We start from the raw sequence: 23,465 nt of genomic DNA on the forward strand, positions 1-23,465 counted from the left end.
CACAAAACATCATTAAAATTTGTAGGAGTTTATGAAAAAATTATTGTAGTCACTTCTATTTATTGGTAAAAGTTGCTAAGTAACCCATGATATACTAGGTGCTATGTTCCATGTTTCCAAGATACATTTTATTTATGCCACAATAAAAGTGTATTTTAACTTATTCTAAAATTGGATGGTAAAATGCATCTTCATCAATAGATTCTTGGTAACACTTATCTAAAAAAACCTGAAGCAATAACAAAACATTTCTGCCTTAGTGTTGTGCATTTCAAAGTAGTCACTTACCCAGGCAAACTCTCAGTGCTGTCGTCCGTGATTCTGCATCCCCCATCGTCATGCTCTTCACTGTCATCACTGTGCTTATCTTTTCTCTTTGAGGTCACGTTGGAGGCTTCCAAAGATGTTTTTCGCATCCCACAAGTTGCCCAACTACTCATTCGCTGGAAGTAGTGGAAATCCACTGCTCCAAGGCCTAGAGCCCTGAAATATTCTTTGCCCACATAATGTCTCCAATCACACCTGTGGTGACAACAGAGTGCAATAACAATGCCAGCCACAGGGGTCCACTTCTCTGGGACATTTTTCTCATTTCCTTCCTTGGCCAAAGGGTTAATTTCTTTGTCTGTTTTATCATTCTTTCTGCGTTTGGCTAAAGGTTCTTCATTCCTTTCCTCACAACTGGCAGCATAGGTTTCAACCAAACATCGTAATGCAAGATCTGCAAACACAATTATGTGGCCCCCCAAACCACATCATCTTTAAAAATAAGTATTTTTTACATTTATTCAGCAGTATGGCTTCTAAAATCCCAACAATAAAACCTACTTAGCTTTATACTTGTAATAATTCATCCATGAATTATCAATTTGTTCATGTTTGCTGTGTTCTTGTTAGCATCTAATTTTCTCTGGTGACTTATTCTGCATAAAATCTACTTCCCCCCAAAACTGTCTGAAGCTTAAGATCTAGAGTTTGTAAAAACTTTTAGTCCAACTACTTAAACTGGCTCTCATTTTTCCTGCTCTAGCTGAGGAAATGACTTGTACAGAAAAAAATTATTCATCTACACTTACATTCCAGGAAAGTTTTGAGTTTAAGAAACCCAAAGAAAAAAATTGAGGGGAAAGGCATCTGCTGAGATTTAATGTTAGGTGTGAGTCCTGAAATGTAAGGTGTTCACAGCAAAAGCTGATGAGCTGAAGAGTTGAGAAGAGGGAGTCAGACTGTGGAAAGTAGGCCTCACTGAGCAGCCTTACAGGTATTTATGTATTCATTCAGCAGTTAGTTAGTACCTTTTGTGTGCAAGCTTTGCGATGTAACGATGATTATACACATAAACTTAGAGGTGAATGTACTCCAAATTAAAATGAAAATTTTAAACCTAAAAGCTAAACAAATAGATTTTTTGATGAGTAAGACTATTTCCCACTGAAGACCACTATACTGATGACAATATTGGAAAGACCCCAAAATTATGCTGTGAAACCCATATTTTCTGTCTGATTAGACTGGCATGCTGTGCTTAGTCAATCAGAAACATAAATATTTTAAAATTGTATTACCCTCAGATGTCACCAGTGACTATTAAGTGATTTTTTTACTAGTAAATTTAATTCAATATATGAGTTTAAGTCGACAAACATTATTGGGAGAAAGGGATAGCTAATCTATTATTTCATAAACTATTATTTCCTGACAAAATATATTCAGTCACTGTTTTATTTGTATTAGACCTAAGTAAATGATTTTCAGAAATGTGAATACACAGAAAAACTATTAAAAGAATGAAGTTATTTTAGAATCAGAAGTAGCTTTAACAATCTATTTCAACCTCTCCTTTACAAAGAACTTAAAGGACAAAGCCACACACCAAAGAAAGGGACAAGGACACACAGCAAAGTGGTGGCCAAGATTATTCATTCACTCAAATGCTTACTGTTTCTATTATATGCCAACCATTGTGTTAGCACATTCCCTGTGCTCAAAAATTTCACAGCCCAGTGGGAGAATTAGATAAACATAGTTAACTAAATTAGCTATTATATAACAAATTGAAATACAATAAGGTAGAGATATGCAGATGGAATGATGATAAACACTATGGAAATTAGAAATTGACACAGTACAGTACATGGGAAAAGTATACAGGCTTTTAATTTGCTGACCAGTAAAGGGGCAAGCAGGAACTAGCAAAGGCTGGAAGGCAGAGGCCACACTGACAGCAGGTTGTCCTGTTAAAGACTTTGGACTTTAAGCTGTAGGTATTAGGAACTATGAAGAGTTCTGAGGGGAAAGACATATTAGGTGTGCAGCCAATGGGTCCAAATATTAGTATTTAAAGAACAGGCAGTGGAAGGTGACCATGAGAAAACCAGAAAGAATGGCATAGATGTAGGGGAAGAATCAGGAAAGAAGAATCACAAAAGAGAAGGAAACAATTTTAAGAAGGGCAAGCAACTGCAGCAGAGATTTTTCAGTAAGACAGTAGAGTGATGAAGGGAGAATTCAGATAGAGTGAATCAAGAGGGGAAAGTGTGTGGAACAAGGAAAAATGGCCAATATATAGATTATACTTTGGAGAAACTTGAGTTAGATGGGTAAGAGTAAATGAGGGTGCTTTTATTCCTCCCCAGGATAGAGTTGGCTTACTTTAGAGGCTTTTCTGGGGGTTAAATGAGATAAGGTACATGAAAGTCCTCTTAAAAACTATGAAGGACAACTCAGATATACAATATTCAAAGCCATTTCTGGCCAAATTGAGTAACATTTTATGGAGGCTCCAAGATCCCCGGATGGGAGATGAGGAAATCAGCAGGAGCCAGGAAGAAGATGTAATAGTAGTTAACACTCGTTGAATACTAATATGCGCCAGATACTCACATGTAAGTAACCTGGTAAATTATATGTTATTATTCCTGTTTTACAGATGAGATAACCAAAGCTCAGAAAGGTTATGTAATTTGCCAAGGTTACACAGCACAGCTGAATCCCAGACTATCCGATGCTCCTTCTACTTTACCATGCTACACCTGACAGATCTAAGTGCTAAGATAAGATCTTAGATTTTTTACCTAGCATTTCTTTTTTCATTTTCCCCAGAATCCTGGTACATAACCATCTTCTGGTAGGAGAGGTTTCAGAATCCTTCCCAAGCAACTCCTCAAAAAACTCAGTAGCTTCTGGGGTGGAATCATACAGTCTCCATAAATGATTTGTTTCCTTTTCGGTTGAAATATAACCCAAAGTCTCATGACTCAGTATTTACACATAAAACTCTTAATTCATCCTGTCAAATGGCCAAAATGAGCAGATAAATAAGAAAATGCTATATTTGATATAACACAGGGCCAGTGCTACTATGAAAATTAATGAGTTTAAGCATAAGTGGTATAAACTACTCAAGAGACTATTTCAATGTTTGGGACCATGTAAAGCTAAAACTTAATGTGCTTGTCTAGTATGTAAACATCATTATTATGTTTACGTACCTGTTGCCACACCACACAGATGCTTTCCAATTCCTACCACGGGTAGTTTTTCTTTGCTTAGCAAAGGAATCTTGTCTGTAATAAAAGTAAATGAGAACCGAGTTAGCTCTCTTCTGAGATAAGGCATTCACATGGCATTCTGAAAGAGAGAACCAATTTGAACCTTTAGATTTTAGGGCGTGAAGAGACTGAAATCAAAACTTCACTTTATTGCTGATGAATAAGAGACTCAAAGATGTAGTGACCTGATAAATACCAGCCAGAATTAGAATTAAAGTTTCTTTCTTCTTTTCTTCCCTTTTCTTTCCCTCTCGCCTTTCCTCTCAAGTTAAAGTTTCTTGACTCTTAGGCCAATGTTATTTCTTATATACTGACCCAGGACTTTCCTCTGTAGAAGCCTTATTTTGCTAAATATTATTAACACATTGATAAAAGAACTCAAAACTCTCCCTGCTAGAAGATGTATTTTGAACAAATAATACACATGATAAACATATATTAATATGTATTATACAATATTATATTGGATATTATAACCGTGTTATATGTTATATAGTTTTAAATATATCTTCATGTTCAAAAATAAAATGTTATCTTAAGCTTTTCACATTATTTTGAAAAAAGAAAATATTCATAACAGTCCTGAAAAAGTAAAAAAAAAAAAAAAAAAAAGTCACAAGGTAATGCAGTAAAACATACTACATTCGTTATGGCCTCCATTTTTTCCCCATTCATTTTCCTTTTTCTAAGATTCCGAAATGAAAAGTATGCTTCCCACTACAAATCCAGCCACAGCACCTAGTACAGTGGAACAGTCCAATGGAAGTACTTAGTAAATTCAACTTTTCTGTTGCTTGCTTTCAAATGTATTATATTACATGCCAGGAGAAATTGGTACCAAGTGGAATAGTTTGCCTGTGTCAGGGAAGATAGAAGTTTAAATTAAGATAGTTCAAGAGACTTACCATCAGTTAGGGTGAAGGGAAAGGGTGTCTAAGAAAGCCCTTCTGCTTTATGCTTGAAAATTACCTCATTTCCTCTCTCCCCTATTTCTTTGGGCTTGGAAAATAGAACAGATGAACTTCTGGGAAATGATGGTAGATTGAATACAAGTATCTGGTTTGCTCCCTCCCAAAACTCTACCAACATGAGAATTAAAGGATTTCTGAAAAGGTATAAACTCACAAAATCTGAAAGAGGTCAAAAGGAGACACAAGTGGGAAAGGCTGCGAATTAACCAAATTTATTCCACAAATCTTCAAAAGGCTTAAGAATTGGGGCCATCAGGTACCTTGGAAGTGGAGCTGAGTAGCTACAATTCCCACTTGGTAGAAGACTATGCATGAATTCTCTGGAGCATCAGGAGGTCAGTGGATTGAGGGACAATAGGAAGTTGAGAGTTGAAGTATGGTAAAGGAGCAGGAATAAGTGAGTTGTGCATATGGCTTTCCCCACTGGGTCCCAGAATGTATGCAATCAGATCTTTAACCTGTAGGCAGGTGATCAGAAGATTCTCCTCTGTGGAATCTGACCAACCCAAGAGGAAAGATCACATCTTAGGCAGATCACCCCAAAGTGGAGCTCAGAGTCAACAATTCCACCTGAGGACTTGGAGTTCTGAGTCCCTCAATCCTAAGAACATACCATCAAGGAGCACTAGCTGTTTAAGGACAGCCTCTAAGTTGAAAGAGACAGACCAAAACAAATGGAAAAGAGCAAATTGGTGAAAGCAGATTATGAAGGGAGAATAATTCTTAAAAACCATTATTAATATCCTCAGAAAGGTAAGATATGGCAATTAAGAGAAAAGAACAAGATATAATAAAGGTAAATTCAAAGAAAAAAATCTTAGAAATGAAAGCTATGATAGGAGAAATTAATTGGGAAAATTTTAGAAAGTATAGAAAAGAGACCAAAAGACATAAAACAAAGAATTCAAGAGGAGTAGAAAACCATCCCAGTAGGTCTAATAGCTAAATCATGAGAAAAAAATTTTTTTGAGACAGAAAGAGTATGCGAGAGAGGCAGAGAGAGAGAGGAAGATAGGCTCTGAACCACCACTGCAGAGTCTGATGTGGTGCTTGAACCCATGATCTGAGATCGTGACCTGAGCCAAAACCAAGAGTCAGGTGCCTAAACAACTGAGTCACCCAGGCACCCCAAATCATAGGAATTCTTATGTAAAGGGAGAAAAGAGAAAGTAGTGTAGAGAAAATCATGGAAGAAAGAATGCCAAGGAAATTTCCCAGAAAGCTGAGAGTACTAGAATCTCTAAATCAGGATTTTTCATCTTTGGCATTATGGACTTTTTGGCCCCAATAATTTTGTTGTGGGGAGCTATTCTATACCTTACAGGATATTTAGCAGGCCTCTGGTCTAGGAGGCTCTCTGGCCTGTATTAGATGCCAGCAGCATACCCACAGCTATGACAACCAAAAATGTCTCAGACATTGCCAAAGTACCCTGGTGGACAAAATGGCCTCCACTTGAGAACCTCTGCTATAAACGGAAGAGTCCAGCACAATGGACAAAAATATAAACACATGAAGGCACATCCCTGTGAAAATTTATAACACTGACAACAAAGAAGGGCCTATAAAATTTCAACAAAAAAGCAGATCACATACAAGGGAACAAGATTCAGAATGGCACTGAATGTTTAAACAATACTAGTGGAATAAACTTTCAAAATTCTAAAGGAAAATGATTTTCAACCTTGAAATACAAATCCCCAGGCAAGTCAAGTGTAAGGCAAAATAAAAGATATTTTCGGACAAGGCAAGGTCTCAAATGCATTGTTTCTCAGGAAGCTATAGGAAGAGGTGCTCTGCCCGAAGAAAGAGTAACTCGATAGAGGAAGATGTGGGAAAAAATATGGAAAAAGAAATTCCCATCCAGAGAGTAGAAGAAATCCCTAGGATGAGACTGAAGAGAGTTTTAATGCTGATCATTGTGCGCCAAGAACAGAGGGCATCCAGTCTGGATTGGAACATGTCTGAAGGATACAGGGGAGAATTATTTTAGGAAGATGGAAAGTAATAGAATACTTGATGAATGTATTACAACAAATACATTTTTAAAAGACCAAGTAAACAAAATTATAAATTATTAATTTATCAACAACAACAAAAAACTGTACAGGAAAAAGTAATTTAATACATGTTCCTGTGGTTAAAAAAAAAATGATGACTTAATCTTTAGTGCATATTAGAAATATGAGGAATGGGAAGTGTTTGCACTTGAGGCGGGGCAGGAGTAGAAAATCTTTATCTTCCACTGGGAAAAACCAGCAGATAATGGTTGGAAAAAAAAAAGGAGCAGCAAAAACAAAAGCCTGTTGTTAGACACTTGAGATAAATATAAAAATTCACCTGTAAGATGTAAATGTGGTTGGATTTAAAGAAAGAACCATGGCAGGGAGGAAGTGGTTGGTGCTGTTTTTATAAAAACTTGAGAACTTGTAGCACTATTTGACTCTTGACCACACATATGTAAGTTTAAGAAAAGCCCAAAAAAGAAAAACAATAAATGAAGAAAAAACAAAGGGGGGATGTTTCCGGTGAACTCTTTCAACAGAAACTTCCTGTTCTTTCTCTTTCCCTAAAATGATGAATAGTCAATTCCAACCGTGCCCCCAGGAAGAGAAGTCCTCTAACTGAATGTCATCTTCTCATTTCAAAATTACCTTTAATCCCTCTCAGTGTGTCATTAAGTCTTTTATTTTCAATATCAAGAAAAAGCCAAAGTATGGAAGTCTGCAGATCATGACCTGAGCCAAAGTCAGACACTTACTTGACCAAGCCACCCAGGCGCCCATGATTCACATTTTCAATGGTGGCTATATTTTTAGGTAGGTCATTGTTTAGCAGGAGAGAGATTTTTCAACTGGTACAAATTCTAAAAGGGCAGTAGTGAACTAGATTGTAGATATTTGCTCCCTATTAATCTCTCTTATTTTGGTTTACAATATGGAATGGGGGCACAGAGTGGGCACAGAATAGTCATACAGAAACTTAGAAATGTGGTAGGCTACTTTCCAGTATGCTTAATAAGAATTCAACACCTACCATAAAAACTTGTCTAGAATTTTCAATTTTAGAAAAGTAATATACTCAGTTAAATAATTTTAAATACAGTGATTTATACATAAATGCTGGGTTGCTTTACAAAGCTGTATTAATTAGTGGGATGGAAGAGGTTACTAGGACATGTCTATATTAATATGAAAAACTATAAAAAGGTGCAGAAAGGAACAAAGAGTAGGACTGAAGGGTGTGTGTGTGTGTGTGTGTGTGTGTGTGTGTGTGTGTACAAAATGGGACTTACAGAGAGATGAATTATTTCCTTTGCTACTTTCTAGGAAGTATCTTTTGCCATCAGCTAGACAAAGAACTACCTTAATTCTTTAACAGTTTAGGTAAAGTCATGTTAATTATAGGTAGAAGGCTAGTGTATGGTATGAACAGACTCATAATTAAACAAGACAAACAAATAATATAGGGACATATTATTAGCACTTTTAAACTCTTTCCTAATAGGACACTTCATTTCTAATTGATACTAAAACCCCATTTTAAAAAGTTCCAACCCTGGGGTGCCTGAGTGGCTCAAGTCGGTTGAGCGTCTGACTCTTGATTTTGGCTCAGGTTGTGATCCAAGGGTTGTGGGACCGAGCCCACGTGTCAGGCTCCATGCTGAGCGTGGAGCTTGCTTAAGATTCTCTTTCTTTCTCCCCCTCTGTCCCTCTCCCTTGCTTGCATGCTTGCTCTCTTTAAAAAAAAAAAAAAAAAAAAAAAGGGAAAAAAGTTCCAACCCTAATTCAATTTACATTCATTCAAATGTTAGATATAACATTTTATGTTAACAACGCATTAATTTTAGTTTGTCTTCATTGAAGCACTGTTCTGCATGATTGGATTTCTAAGCAACCCTCAGAATTTGAAACTTCTATGATTTATGGTAGAGCAACTGAAAGTTATGCAACTTACTCAAACACAAGTGCTGAATATCAATTTGAAGTCTCTCAAACACTGAATTTTTCTTCCTGTGTTTGCCATCTACCTGCACAAAAATAACATTATCATAACAATGGTTTTTTATATTTAAAAAGATTTCTATTTGTTTTCAAAATTTGGAGGAAATAATTTCCCATCTTATTTTTTAATACTTAAAAAACAGAATCACTAATTAAAAAATTTAAGATTATATATTCTTTGATGAAAACTCTAAAACAGTATCATACATTTTTAAAAGCCTTGAAAATTTTATAAATTTTTATGTATCATTATTTCCTTTAACTCTAAAATGTCCCAATTCACTGATGAAGGAACTAAGGTTCAAAGATGTTAAGTGACTAACTTAAGGTTATTTGCCAGCTCCTTTGCCTTTGCTAGCCCATAATACACTATTTTTGGCTCATTCCGCTTACTCTCTCTGAAAGATCACAATCACCATTCTGATCTATGTCTATGTGCCTATGACTTACAAATCTACACTGTGGCCCAGATCTTTTTGATGAGCACCAGGCACATACCCAGTTGTGAACTAGAAAGTTCTACTTCAACAGCAAAATCATTCAAAACTAAATTCATCATTTCTCTCTCCGAACCTATTCTTCCTCTTCTCCTTGTATATTCCCTTTTTCGGGTAAAAGGCACCACAAGTCACTTAAAGCCATAAAGTGTCACCCGAAATAACTCCTCTCTCATACTTAATGACTAATAAATCAGCAAGTCTCCCTGCTTCCAAATACTTAGCATTTCTCACACTTTTTTTCTCTTCTCCATCCTACTGCAACAGCCTCAGCTCTGGCTCATGTCTTACTTGAATTACTGGATAATTAATCTTATCATTAATCTCTCATTAATCTTCTGCTATATCTTTAATAGTACTGTTAGGATGAACTTTTAAAAAGCCTTTCTTGGGGCGCCTGGGTGGCTCAGTCGGTTAAGTGTCCGACTTTGGCTCAGGTCACGATCTCATGGTCCGTGGGTTCGAGCCCCGCGTCGGGCTCTGGGCTGATGGCTCAGAGCCTTGAGCCTGCTTCCAATTCCGTGTCTCCCTCTCTCTGCCCCTCCCCCGTTCATGCTCTGTCTCTCTCTGTCTCAAAAATAAATAAACATTAAAAAAAAAAATTTAAAAAGCCTTTCTTGGGGCACCTGGGTGGTTCAGTCAGTTGAGTGTCTGACTCAGGTCATGACCTCATGGTTTGTGGCTTTATGCCCTATGTTGGGCTCTGTGCTGACAGCTTGGAGCCTGGAGCCTGCTTTGGATTCTCTCTCTCTCTCTCTCTCTCTCAAAAATAAACATTAAAAATAATAAAATAAAATAAAACAAAACAATAAAAAGCCCTTTTAGTTTCTTCGCCAACTTTTACATTTACATATTCTTTCAATCTCCTCTCAGCAGTTATTTCCTCTAGGAAACCTTCTGTGACCCACACTACACTAAGGCTGGTGTTCTATCTTCATGCTCCTAAGGGCTTCTAGTACTCACCATTATCGTAAGAGGCTTATTAGCAAACTGAACCGAAATACTCGTAAGTCTACCCCCTAGACGTAAGCTTCTCAAAGACAAGAACTAAACTTGTTCCCCTGTATCCCCAGCATGTAGCCGGCTAAAGTCAAATGCCTTCCATTGGCATAAAATATGACACCTTTCAGAGTCTAGCCCTCCTCTCCCATCTCATCACCACTGAACCCTACTTGGAACCATGCATTCCCATCATAGAGAAATGTTCCCATGTTTCCCTGTTGTTTCAGGTATTTGGTTACGTTGTTCATACTTTCTAGAATGCTTCTTAAACCCTCTATCTAGGAAATGTGATTCTCCTTTCAAGACAGAGCTCAGGCATCACCTTTCCTGTATAGCCATTTGCATCCCTTCCCTGCAATAAAACATGTCACTCCCTCTTCTGAACCTACATTGTACTTTGTACAGTTTTTTTTCATATTTTGATACTTCTCTATAATTGATTTGTCTTTCCTTTCTAAATATAAATAATAGAGCGTAGGGACTTGTCTTGACTTCTACTCAATGTCTATCATGGTGCCTAATGGTATGTTCAGTAAATGTTTACTGAATGAATAGTTAGTAGGTGGCACAGGTAGGTTAGGACCCAAGACTTTTAACTCCTAGCTTGAGCTTGGCCCTTTCCACATATTTTCTTATCTCTGCAAATAGTTTTAAGACCTCAGCTCAATGGACTATCAAAATTTAGATTAAAAAATGACCTTCAGTTTAGGTCATGAATATAATCAGAATAAAAAGCTACATCAAATTGGGGCGCCTGGGTGGCTTGGTCGGTTGAGCGTCCGACTTCGGCTCAGGTCACGATCTCGCGGTCCGTGAGTTCGAGCCCCGCGTCTGGCTCTGTGCTGACAGCTCAGAGCCTGAAGCCTGTTTCAGATTCTGTGTCTCCCTCTCTCTCTGCCCCTCCCCTGTTCATGCTCTGTCTCTCTCTGTCTCAAAAATAAATAAATGTTAAAAAAAAAAAAAAAAAATTAACGCAAAACATTCATTTTCTTAAAACGACATGTTTCTCAGTATCATTCTTTCTTTTTTTTTTTTTTAATAAGAAAAGTGCAAAGTTTGGTTATTAATATACTGTCATGGTTTCACTTGCCTTGAATCTCGTGGTCACCTTTTCTACTAGGATGAAGTGAACTTTTTCAGCATCTTTTAAGGCAATATCAACCCAATGAGACAATTTTCCTTTTCCTGCTCCAAACTCAACAAAACATCTTCTTGGACCAAGTAACTTTAATTTTTCAATGTTACCTAAAATAGAAGCCTGCAAACTTCACAAGATTATTTTATAAACTAGAGCAAACACATTTGGCTCAAGGGGGAAAACATCAAGGTAATTTCTACATATGGCAGCATGTGCACATTGGTAATTTTTGTTTGGCTTTAAATTTTTTTCTCTTGCTTTAAGATTTTTAAAACACAGTACTCAGAACCATATCCATGCCAAAAGTTTTTAATATATGTTTCCACATATTTTTGAAATGGAAAGATTCTGTACTCTGAAAGATAAACTAAACAAAATCTCATTAATAACTATATTTAGAAAGAACGTTAGCTTTTGACAAATGAACAAAAGGCCAATTTTAGCGTAGTTACTATGGCCTAAACATACCTGCTGTTTCAGGTGTTTGGTTGCAGAATCACCATTTTTAGGGTCATTAAGGGCATCATGCAATGCTGGATGGGACATAATTTGATCTTTAAGTGTAGAGTTCAAACCTGTGCCAAATATAAGCACAATAGCTTAAGCAACCAAACATGAAACCGTAGGGCTCTGAACAATGGTAGTAACATTTTTTAAACCACATTGGTATCAACTCATAAAGCACCTAATTATTCCAAAAATTTTAACTTGCAACTGGAGGCAGACTTACCTTCGCTTGCTTTCCGCAATTTCTTAATTAAGTTTTCCAACTGCTCTTCAGAGAGAGAAGAAATTGGAACCTATATACAAGAATGGGGTATGAGCTGGTTTGGGAACTAACCATCACTAATAATATGGATTCTATAGAAAAAATACATTCTAAATTCAAAACAATTAATTTATTCCAAACAAAAAGTGGAACATAGCTTTCTCCCAGTGTGGAGACAGCTTACAAACACCTTTTAAAGTTAAATATTAAATCAAATACTTACTAATTGTTCAGGTATTTCTGTTTCATCTTTTAAGCCTGCATTAATATCTTGAATAAAGAAGTCCTTAATAAAAACAAAACCACAACAATACTGTTATTAATGTGAAGAGCCCACAAAAATTAAGCTGAAAAACTGATACTTCTGTTTTTCCCATACCCTGTACCTGCCATCCTCCCTTTCTCCCATTTAGGAATAAAATAATCACTGAGCACCTACTGCGGTCCTTAATTTGCTTTAGGTGTCAAGGATTCACCATAGCAGAGAACACAACAAAAAGCTCTATGTCCTCATGGATCTTATATTCTAGTGAGTCGTTATCTGAATAAATGTGTATAGTCTAAAGAAACTCATTAGTAATTTTTGTTAAAGTTTTCACCTGTCTATAGCATATAGACCGAAGGTTGTCAATTTTGCGTATGGTGTAAGAGTAAAAAACAACAAAGTACCAACTATATACGGCTATTTAGCAGAGAAGCAGTAGGTCCAAAAGCAGATAAGATATAGATATTACAAAGCTTTAGGTCTGGTTTCTTCTATTTTATGTATTTTTGTGTGATATAATAAGTATCTTTAATTTTTTTTATTAAACGGTGGGAACAGCTCACCCTTTAATGTCAGTGTCACCTATAGTTCTGTCCTTGGTCTCATGTTCTATCACCTGCTACCTCTGGAGTCTCCTCTTCTACTCAGCTCTCCCCTTGTATTCTATACTCCAGTCATGTGCAATGCCCAATCCCAGACAAGGCTATCAGCTCTCTCACTTCTAGGCCCTTACATGTGTTTTTTTCCGTCTGGCAGGTTCTCCTTTGACCTGTAGGTCTCATATGTGATACTCCTTCAGAGAAGCCTCCTGACTCCTTCCCCATCTCTTTCACCCCCTATTTCTCTCAAAAAAGGATTAGGTTCATCTCCTTTATTCTTTCATAGCACTCTGTACTTAATCAATTTTAACATAGACAATATTGTATTTTTTGTCTCTCCCACTAGACTGTAATGTTCTTATAGCCAGGGTGCTTGGTACAATGTCTGGCATAAATGTTCAATATCTGTGGAATAAACAAGTTCCTCCCTCACCCTTCTAATCTCTTACCCTGGGTAACTTAAAAATCCAAGGCCTATAACCTGTATGTATTTGACCTCCAAATTAACTACTCTACTGACTTTCAGACTCACATATCCAACTCTCGGTTTTTAGCCACTGAGTTTTATTGATTCTGCTACCTAAATAATTCTTGCATTTATTCTCTACCCTTTTCTATTCTCTTTCATTTAGTCTCTTATCATGTCCCACCGGGATTTCAGCAACAGCTTTTAACTAGTCATTCTAATTCCAAGCCATCCTTCCACACTGCTCTGAAAGTTTTGTAAGAGGTAAATATGGCCATTCCATTCCCTAGCTTAAAATCTTTCAGTAGTTCCCCACATCTTTCAGAATAAAGTCCAAGTTCCTTGAAAGTCTCAATGTAGTTTCTCAATTTCTGCCTTTGCACATACAGTTCTTTCCACCTAGAAGGACTCCTCTTCCTTTTGTTTGCCAAATCAAGACTCAGCTCAAGTGTTTTTCTCTCTGGGAAGTTTTTCTTGACCCCTTGGCTATAATTTTAAGTTTTATACAAGTCTGTGCTCTTACCACATATTTACTTCTTTGATTGAACTTATTAAATAATATCCATTATTTACAAGTTTACTTTCAAACTCCTTAAAGGCTGGGACCATATTTTATTGAAATAAATTTAGTAAGCACTAAATAAGTATTTTGAATAAATTGTGAAATTATTTTCTAAATGACACTCCTGTTGCATAAAATTCTATTATCTGAATTAGGACTACAAGTGGATTCATAGTCTATATATATGCTCAAATGCATTTATTACATTCAAGTCTCTTGAGGCCAGAGCCTTGTTAAATATTCACATTTGTAATCAACTAAGTACACATAAACATTATATACCACACATTTCACCACTCAGTTTTACTGATCAAACACTTACAGGTTTTGGTTTCTCTCTTGAGTTACACTTTTTCAAATGTTTTGCTAGCTGATCTTCATATACTGTGCTAAATTTAAAGAGAAAATTATTTAAAATAAGACTTGTGACAGTTAATCTTTCTAGCATAGAAAAACCCTTATCTGACCCATACTTACTGTTTTGGATCTAAAGGACACAGAATTCTCTTCCGAGCATTTTCTTCCTAATAAAGAAAAATGATGTATTTATTTGTATAAAAAAAAATCACGTTCGTTGCTTACAGATACTAAATATAATTTCAGTGTAATCATAAGCTTATGCATTCCCAAAACAAGGTAAGGAAACCTTAAAAGGACATTAATAAAACACTGGCAAAATCAGGTCACAGAGTTTGACAACAAAAATCTCCAACATAGCTGGTTTATGTATACATGAGCATATACTGCTTCGGACAACAAGGGTTTATAGCTTCAAATAGGTTATAGAGAAGGTCTACTTACGGAATTTTGAATCTATAATAGCACTGACTATAATTTGCACTATTACTTTAGGCACCCCGAAGAAAAATCTGCTGCCGATTTAAAATATGACATGTGATGGTTTAAGGTGCATTCTGATTTCAGAAATGTTAAAATGTGAGAAAAAGAAGTTATTTTAGAAACAATAAAATATGGTATTTTAACCATTTGGTATGTGGCCATAATCCTACTGGCTTTGCAAGTTTTCAGTATAGCACAGCTATAGCCCATTTGTTTCTAAGTTACGTGAATTTAACTACATGTGCTAGAAAAAAACCAAAGGAGAATTAATAGTGCTAGCAATTCTATTCAATATTCTTATGAATCTGTATGCAACAGGATAGTGTAATAGTTACAACCATAGGTCAGTAGGATTGCCTAGGATCGATCTATCAACTTCTAACTCAATGACCTGAGGTAGGCTCATTGCCTCATCTAAAAGATGAGAGTATGTCTCACCTCCTAAGGCTTGTAAGAATTAAGTGAGCTAATATTAAAAGTACATTTAAAAAACTGCTTGGCATGTTGTTGGCCATATAGTAAATGCTAACTGTTCACTGTTATTAACAATTATTTTTTCAGTTTATTTCAGTTCTGAATGCCTCCCAGTATACCCATGAAATGACTGAATTTCATGGGAAGGCTAAGAGACTTTTCAATATTTTTTGAAAAACTGTGCATTATTCTTCCTTATTTGCTGACTCTAAAATACAACCTCCATGAAAAGGGAAGACTCTACGTTGACTCCCCAAAGCCTAACCATAGAATTGGGGGAAAAAAAGCACTTTTATTATTTGGGTTTAGAAACTGGGTTTCTCAACCTTGGCGCTACTGACATTTTGGGCTGGGTAATTCTGTTTTGTGGGGGTCTGTCCTCCGCATCATAGGATATTTAGCGGCATCTTTGGCTTTATCTATTAGGTGCCAGGAACACTCTCCTGAGTTGTGAGAACCAAAATGTTGCAAACATTGCCAAGGGTCTGCTGGGGGGCAAAATCACCTTCAGTTAAGAAGCAGTGGGTAAGAAAACAACAACAAACAGTGGGTAAAAATGTGTACAAGAGGTCTCAACTACATATGATACTTAAGACAAAAAGATGGAAACATACACCCCATTATATCATAAATCACAGATTCAGTAGGATGCCACATTGAAAACCAAATCGTGTCATGCAAAGTGTTTTCAATTATCTTGCAATCTTTCCTCAAGGGACCAGTAACAACATTCCTTCCTCTCCAGGAATACCAACCAGCTTGTAAGGATCTAGTCATATTCTACTACTGTCACCAACTGCATTCATCTTCCAGATGTCTCATTAAGGTGAAATAGAAGGTTTCAGAGTGAGAACAAAACTTTCTTCTATCAGAAATCCCATTTTTTGATCAAGGGATGTTTATCTCATCTTTAAATATGTAAGTGGACTGGGCAGTTTACGTGTTCAAGGGTCAACTGTATATCGTTTGACAGTACAATTATATGTATAACTGTATTATCAAACAAAATTGTACCCTTCCTGTTACCGATTTGAAAAAGAGCCAATTCTTACATGATTTTAAATCTTTCCTTACCCCTTTCAGCAGTTATGTTACTTTCAAAAGATTGTACTCTAAATAAATATTTCTTACGTTTTTATTTTAATCACTCGGTGCTCATTAGAAGTGCACTCCTTAATCCCCATCACCTATTTCACCCATCTCCTCTTTGGTAACCATCAGTTTGTTTTCAGCAATTAAAGACTCGTATGTATAAATAAATTTTTTTCAAAAGTTTCTCAACCGCATTCACAAAGAAGTGATTATCACTCACAAAACAATCAGAACACAATTAGTGAAACCTTGCGATCTTTGACCACTATTCTTTCTAAACTACCTTTACCCCTCAGGAAAGGGGAGAGTGGGCGGAGTGTAAGAGACGGTGGTCTGGAGTAAAATTAAGATCTAGTATGGCCAAGAGTTAGGATCAAAATGAACGGGTTACTACTGGCGCTGCTCTACTTAGTACAAGAAACCACTGCACTTCACTAAGACTCATCATCCCTCCCTAGGGAGAGCAGGACTGCGCTTAGTACAGGAAAATCTAGAATATCCAGGGTGACAGCAGAAATCTGTCAGAAGCGAGGGGCCGGACCAAGAAACTTATTTCCAACTCTCGAGGGGGTAGGGTAATACCAGACCTCCGCGGCTCCAGCGTGTTCCCCACAGAACCTTTTCCCCGCTGCCACCACCATCCTGCAGAACCGCTTCTTCTTTTCTACGTAGTAACTGCATCGACCCTCAGCTGGAAAGTCAGTCGTGTGGGGGGTCGACGCAGAAGCCGCCATAATTCAGAGTTCGTTTGGAATGGCAAACATTAGGCGAAGGGAAGAAAAGTTCTCCGCTTCCCTTGGGTCCTCTTCCCTTAACAAATATGGCCACCGCGAGTCCCGCCACGCAGGCTAATACCCGGAACTGCCGACCGTCTCCTGCAAAACCGGAAAAAACTGATGGTGGCTGACGAGGTCCAAATCTCCTGCACCTTCCCTCGGTTTCTGTTATCCCCGCCTCCTCAGCGGAAGCCGAGCGCCAAACTCAAATTTTAGCAGGACCCGGACGCCTTTCAGCTAGTTCCGCGGGCCGGGCCTGCTGGACTTTTCCGCTCACTGGCACGGGCAGCGGTCCAACATGAGCCAGGTTCTGTTCCAGGAACTAGTCCCGCTGCAGGTGAAATGCAAAGACTGCGAGGAGAGGTGAGGTTCCGCGTTACCCCGTGCCCGCAGGTGGCGGTTGGGGTCGGGCCAAAGTGGGAGGGGGGGGGGAATATGGCGGCTCTGGCCAGGGAGCACCCAGTTGCAATTGAGTGAGCGGCGGGCGTCTCAGGACGCGGAGAGAACCGCAGCTGGAACCCAGTGTTACTTCTCTCACTAAGTTGGCCGTTGCTGACGGCGCAGAAGGGAGGTATAGAGGAAATAGGAACCTGACCCGCGTCGAGTTAATTAAAAAAAAAAAATCTCAGTTCTGAACCGAATCGTGGAAAATTATAGCCCTACTCTCTCTTTTTGAGACAGAAAGTTAATTTTGTCCGGAGAAGTGAAGTAATTTACACATAATTTACCCAAGGGCTCGTAACAAGTTCACGGCACGGCCGGCTCTGGAACTCAGGGCTTCGCTCCCAGCCCTTTTTTTCGCTCTCCTTTGAATCATATGGGAAGTAAATTTAAGCTGCAGCTTAAAAAGGTTTTTATGGTGTATTGTATTTTCTTCACATTAGTTACTAAAAATAAGTTACATTTAGTCGCCTGAAAACAGGAGGGGAAAATTATAAATTTCATTTATTCATTCAACGAATACTGCTTATTGGCAAAACACCTTGCTGCGTAGTGGGGCGGCCGTAGTGGCCAGGAAGAACATTCCTTGTTTTCCTGGAGCTTGAAGTCCAGTCGGGGAGGAAATAAAAGCCAGTCTCGCAGATAAATGCAAAATTAAAACTTTGACAAAGAAAGTGGTGCTGTTAGGACTTACCAGATTTGATTAGAAGTCAAGAGATTTCAGTTTTGTCTCTGTTCCACAACCCATTAGTTGACTCTTCTCTGAACCTTGTTTCCTCATTTGTGAAACTGACATAAGGTGCCTATGCTGAGGAAGTGAGCATCCAGTCTGAAAGTGTATGTGAAAAATAAAGAGTGTGGAAATGGGAGGTTTTAAAAATGAAGACATTGTGGGGCACCTGGTGGCCTCTCTCTCTCTCAGAAATATTAAAAAAACAAAACAAAACACATTGTCAGCCTTTTTACTTCCCTTGTTTAGAAACCTTTGATACATTCTTCTCACCTGTAGCAGGGGTTAGCAGACTAGAGCCCATGGGCCAGGTGGCCTTCTTACCTGTTTTTGTAAATAAAGTTTTATTGGAACACAGCCATTCTCATTTAAGAATTGTCTGCGGGCGCCTAGGTGGTATAGTTGGTTGAATGTCTGACTTGGGCTCAGGTCATGATCTCACAGTTCGTGGATTAGAGCCACATGTCGGGCTCTGTACTGACAACTCAGAGTCTGGATGGAGCCTGCTTCGGATTCTTCAGATGTCTCCCTATCTGCCCCTCCTCCCCTCATGCTTACTCTCTCTCTCTCTCTCTCTCTCTCTCGAATAAATATTAAAAAATTAAAAATTGTATGGCTGCTTTTTTTTCTTTTTTTCTTTAAAAAAAATTTTTTTTTAACGTTTATTTATTTTTGAGACAGAGGGAGACAGAGCATGAACGAGGGAGGGTCAGAGAGAGGGAGACACAGAATCTGAAACAGGCTCCAGGCTCTGAGCTGTCAGCACAGAGCCTGACGCGGGGCTCGAACTCACGGACCTTGAGATCATGACCTGAGCCAAAGTCGGACACTCAACCGACTGAGCCACCCAGGTGCCCCTGTATGGCTGCTTTTGTGCCATCAGGGCAGATATAAATAATTGTGACAGAGACCTTATGGCCCGCAAAGCCTAAAGTATTTACTGTCTGGCCCTTTACAGAAAATGTGCTGATCCCTGACCTATAGGGAAAAAAACCCAGATTTTAGTTAAATATTCAGGGTCAGTTCAGCTCAACAAATATTTATGAATACTATGTACCCTAGGAATTGTCCTACTAGCTGAGACTGTCAAGCTTTCTTCCTCTTCACTCTCCTGTCTCCCAACAACAGCAACAAGAACAGTTTTCATGTTAGGCCTCAGGGAACTTACACTTTAATAGGGGAAACAAAAAGATCTTTGGTGAAGCAGCATAGCACAGGATAAGAGTTCAGGCTCTGGAGCCACATTTTCTGGGTTTAAATTCCACTTCTGCCACTCGTTGACTGTTTGATTTTGTACAGTCATTTTCTCTGTGTCTCATCTTTTTTTTTTATTTATTTTTAAGAGAAAGTGAGAGCAGGGGAGGGGCAGACAGAGAAGGGGACAGAGGATCCAAAGCACGCTTCCCACTGTCAGCACAAAGCCCAATGTGGGGCTCAAACCCACAAACTGTGAGATCATGACCTGAGCTGAAGTTGGACACTCAACCGACTGAACCACCCACATGCCCCCTGTTTCACCTTTAAGTTGATGATGAGAAAATTGTTGATGATGAAAGTACCTGCCTCATGGGATTATTATGAGCATGAAATGAGTTAATACAAAGGGCTTAGAACAGTGCTTGGAACATAATAAACATTCAGCAAATGTTAGTTATTATTATTATTTTTAAATGTTTGTTTAGTTATTTTGAGAGAGAGCGCAAGCGAGTGGGGCAGGAGCAGAGAGAGAATCCCAAGCAGATTCTCACTGTCAACACAGCCCAACACAGGGCTCCATTCCACAAGCCATGAGATCGTGACCTGAGCTGAAATCAAGACTTGGACACTTAACCGACTGAGCCAGCCAGGCACCCCAAACAGTAGTTCTTGTTTTTCTTAGGAATATCATTTTTATTTATTTATCTGTAATTTATTTTTTTGAATTTACATCTAAGTTAACATATAGTATAATTTCAGGAGTAGAATTTAGTGATCTATCACTTGTATATAACACCCAGTGTTAATCCCAACAAGTGTCCTCCTTAATGTCCCTTGCCTAGTTAGCCCATCCCCCCACCCCAAACACCTCCAGCAACCCTCAGTTTGTTTTCTGTATGTAAGAGTCTCTTATGGTTTGTCCTTCTCCCTGTTTTTATATTATTTTTGCTTCCCTTATGTTCATCTGTTTTGTATCTTAAATTCCACATATGAGTGAAGTCATATGATACTTTTTCTCTGACTGATTTTGCTTAGCATAATACACTCTAGTTTCCATCCACATTGCTTCAAATGGCAAGATTTCATTCTTTTTGATCGAGTAATATTCCATTGTGTGTGTGTGTGTATGTGTGTATGTATACACCACATCATCTTTATCCATCAGTTGATGGACATTTGGGGTCTTTCCATACTTTGGCTATTATTGATAGTGCTGCTATAAACATGGGGGTGCATGTGTCCCTTTGAAACAGCACACCTGTATCCCTTGGATAAATGCCTAGTAGTGCAATTGCTGGGTCATAGGGTAGTTCTATTTTTAATTTTTTGAGGAACCTCCATACTGTTTTCCAGAGTGGCTGCACCAGTTTGCATTCCCACCAGCAGTGCAAAAGGGTTCCTCTTCCGTATCCTAGCCAACATCCGTTATCGCATGAGTTGTTAATGTTAGCTACTCTGACAGGTGCGAGGTGGTATCACATTGTGCTTTTGATTTGTATTTCTCTGATAATGAGTGATGTTGAGCATCTTTTCGTGTGTCTGTTAGCCATCTGGATGTCTTCTTGGGAAAAATGTTTATTCATGTCTTCTGCCCATTCTTCACTGGATTGTTTTTTGGGTGCTGAGTTTGGTAAGTTCTTTATAGATTTTGTATACTAACTCTATCTGATATGTCATTGCAAATATCTTCTCCCATTCTGTCATTAGTTGCCTTTTATAGTTTTGGTGATTGTTTCCTTCCCTCTGCAGAAGATTTTTATCTTGATGAGGCCCTGGTAGTTCATTGTTGCTTTTTGTTTCCCTTGCTTCCAGAGACATGTCAAGTAAGAAGTTGCTGTGGCCAAGGTCAAAGAGGTTGTTGCTTGTTTTCTTTAGGATTTTGATGGCTTTCTGTCTTATGTTTAGGTCTTTCATTCATTTTGAGTTTATTTTTGTATATGGTGTAAGAAAGTGGTCCGGGTTCATTTTTCATGCATTTTCATTTTTCATTTTCATTTTCATTTTTCAAGCATGTCGTTGTCCAGTTTTCCCAACACCATTGGCTGAAGAGACCGTCTTTTTTCCATTGGATATTCTTTCCTGCTTTGTCAAAGATTAGTTAGCCATACATTTGTGGGTCCATTTCTGGATTCTCTATTCTGTTCCATTGATCTGTGTGTCTGGTTTTGTGCCAGTACCATACTGTCTTGATGATTACAGCTTTGTAATACAGCTTGAAGTCCCGAATTGTGATGCCTCCAGCTTTGGTTTTCTTTTTCAGGATTGCTTTGGCTATTCCTGCTCTTTCCTGGTTCCATACAAATTTTAGGATTGCTTGCTCTAGCCCTGTGAAGAATGCTGGTGTTGGGGGGGCATGGGTAGCTCAGTCGGTTAAACGTCTGACTTCTGCTCAGGTCACGATCTCATGGTTCACTAGGTTGAGACCCACGTCAGGCTCTGTGCTGACAGCTTGGAGCCTGGAACCTGCTTCAAATTCTGTGTCTCCCTCTCTCTCTGCCTGCCCCTTCCCCACTTATGCTCTGTGTCTGTCTCTCTCTCTCAAAAATAAATAAAAACATTAACAAAATTTTAAAAAAAAGAATGCTGGTGCTATATTGATAGGGATTGCCCAAACATTAGTTATTATTAAAGTGTGATTAATACATGAAGTGACATCAGTGTTCTGAAGTCATAGAGAAGGAGAAACTTCAGTGAAAGATAGTGATAATGCTCAGAGAACTCTGGAGGAAAGTAATGCAAAATTTTGAAGCCCATGGTTTGACACCTGCCTTTTCATTTTTGTTTTGTAACTTCTTCTGCCTGTATACTAGTCATACAAGACTATTTGTTATCCCTTGATTGTGCCTGATAATCTCAATACCATACCTTTATTCATGCTATTCTCCCTGCCCCAGCTGCTTTTTCTTTCATAGCCTTCAAAGTCTGTCTTAAATCCCTTCACTATAAGGAATTTTTCAGTTGCCTAGGTTGAGATTAATTGTCTTTATTCATTTATCAGATAGCATAGTGCAGGTGTAATGTCTGAGTTCTAATTTGGTCACCTCTGCAAGGTGACCTTAACCACGTTTGTAACTTGTGCACCTCAGTTCTTCCTTTCTAAGACAGACATAATATTTACTTAATAAGATTATTGTTATGTAAGATACATGTAAAGCACGGGTAGTCAGTAAGTGTTAGTAACCCTTCCCTTCCTTCTCTTGAAGCACTTAAATCAAGCAAATCTGAGTAGAGTCATTTAATCTGATCTCAATTTGAGGACATGGACCATGTTTATTTCTGTTTGTATTCCTAGCATCCATCATACTACCTGGCTTAGAGCAGCTTTTATATGTCTGAATTGAGAGTTTAAGGTCACTGCTCCTAGGTGGCAAAGGTGGGCTAGAATCCAATTCTACTAATATGAAATCTAACTTGTAGGGAGGATGTTATGTGAATTTATGTACTGTTCAGAGTATGACATTTATTTTTGGAAATAGCATTTTTATGAGTTTTTATTGATATGTTTTATATTGTTCCCATAACAACCATTATAATGGAGAAACTACGATTTGTGATTTCAAGTACTATATTTTCTGAAAGCTCAGACTTTTCTACAAGATATTTTGGGGTTGGGGGAAGAACTTTATTCTGTGGGCCTTTCCTCCTCCCTTTTCCCCCCAAAGCTAATGCAATATAGACATTTGTAATATATGCAACAGTATCATTAATAAGCTTATAAAATTATATTAATGTGATTCTTCCAGTATTATCTAAAGAATACTTTATTGACTTTTTTTTTAAATAAATTTGTTAAGTATGATAGGACCTTTTTTTTTTAAGGTTTTCTTTCCTTTTTTTTTTTTTTTTTTTTTTTTTAAAGTTTGTTTATTTTGAGAAAGACAGAGATGGCACCAGTGGGGGAGGGACAGAGAGAGGAAGAAAGAGAGAATCCCAAGCAGGCTTCACATTGTCAGCCCAGAGCCCACTGCAGGGCTTGAACTCATGAACTGCAAGACCATGACCTGAGCTGAAACCAAGAGTAGGACACTTAACTAACTGCCTGAGCCACCCAGGTGCCCCCCCCGCCTTTTTTTTTTTTTTTTTAAATATAT

The 23,465-nt window shown here is 38.1% G+C and overlaps 2 protein-coding genes across 6 annotated transcripts in view; one reads left to right on the forward strand and one right to left on the reverse strand.

The window, feature by feature from the left end:
- TRMT13 (tRNA methyltransferase 13 homolog) overlaps nt 1-17,193 on the reverse strand; it is a 24,329-nt gene extending 7,136 nt beyond the window's left edge. The window contains exons 1-11 of one of the 5 annotated variants that reach the window (XR_007454675.1): nt 16,818-17,193; nt 14,302-14,348; nt 14,147-14,213; nt 12,156-12,218; nt 11,894-11,963; nt 11,632-11,738; nt 11,116-11,283; nt 8,480-8,552; nt 3,492-3,566; nt 3,075-3,289; nt 407-522 (exon numbers count right to left, since the gene is read on the reverse strand). Coding sequence is in view for 3 of the 5 variants with exons in the window: in XM_049616737.1 (XP_049472694.1) it covers nt 289-721; nt 3,492-3,566; nt 8,480-8,552; nt 11,116-11,283; nt 11,632-11,738; nt 11,894-11,963; nt 12,156-12,218; nt 14,147-14,213; nt 14,302-14,348; nt 16,818-16,964 (1,250 nt within the window). In the remaining 2 variants the exon portion in view is untranslated. Of the gene's footprint in view, nt 1-287; nt 722-3,074; nt 3,567-8,479; nt 8,553-11,111; nt 11,284-11,631; nt 11,739-11,893; nt 11,964-12,155; nt 12,219-14,146; nt 14,214-14,301; nt 14,349-16,817 lie in introns of those variants that run through there. The other 4 variants (XM_049616737.1, XM_049616738.1, XM_049616739.1 and 1 more) reach the window with 4 other exon arrangements.
- A 16-nt stretch (nt 17,194-17,209) lies between these two features.
- The window catches only part of SASS6 (SAS-6 centriolar assembly protein), a 64,595-nt gene continuing 58,339 nt past the window's right edge, over nt 17,210-23,465 (forward strand). The window contains exon 1 of the mRNA XM_049616733.1: nt 17,210-17,369. Within this exon, the coding sequence (XP_049472690.1) occupies nt 17,305-17,369 (65 nt within the window). The 5' untranslated portion in view covers nt 17,210-17,304. The remainder of the gene's footprint in view (nt 17,370-23,465) is intronic.

Source organism: Panthera uncia (genome assembly GCF_023721935.1).
Source record: "Panthera uncia isolate 11264 chromosome C1 unlocalized genomic scaffold, Puncia_PCG_1.0 HiC_scaffold_4, whole genome shotgun sequence".
Classification (NCBI taxonomy): Eukaryota; Metazoa; Chordata; class Mammalia; order Carnivora; family Felidae; genus Panthera; species Panthera uncia.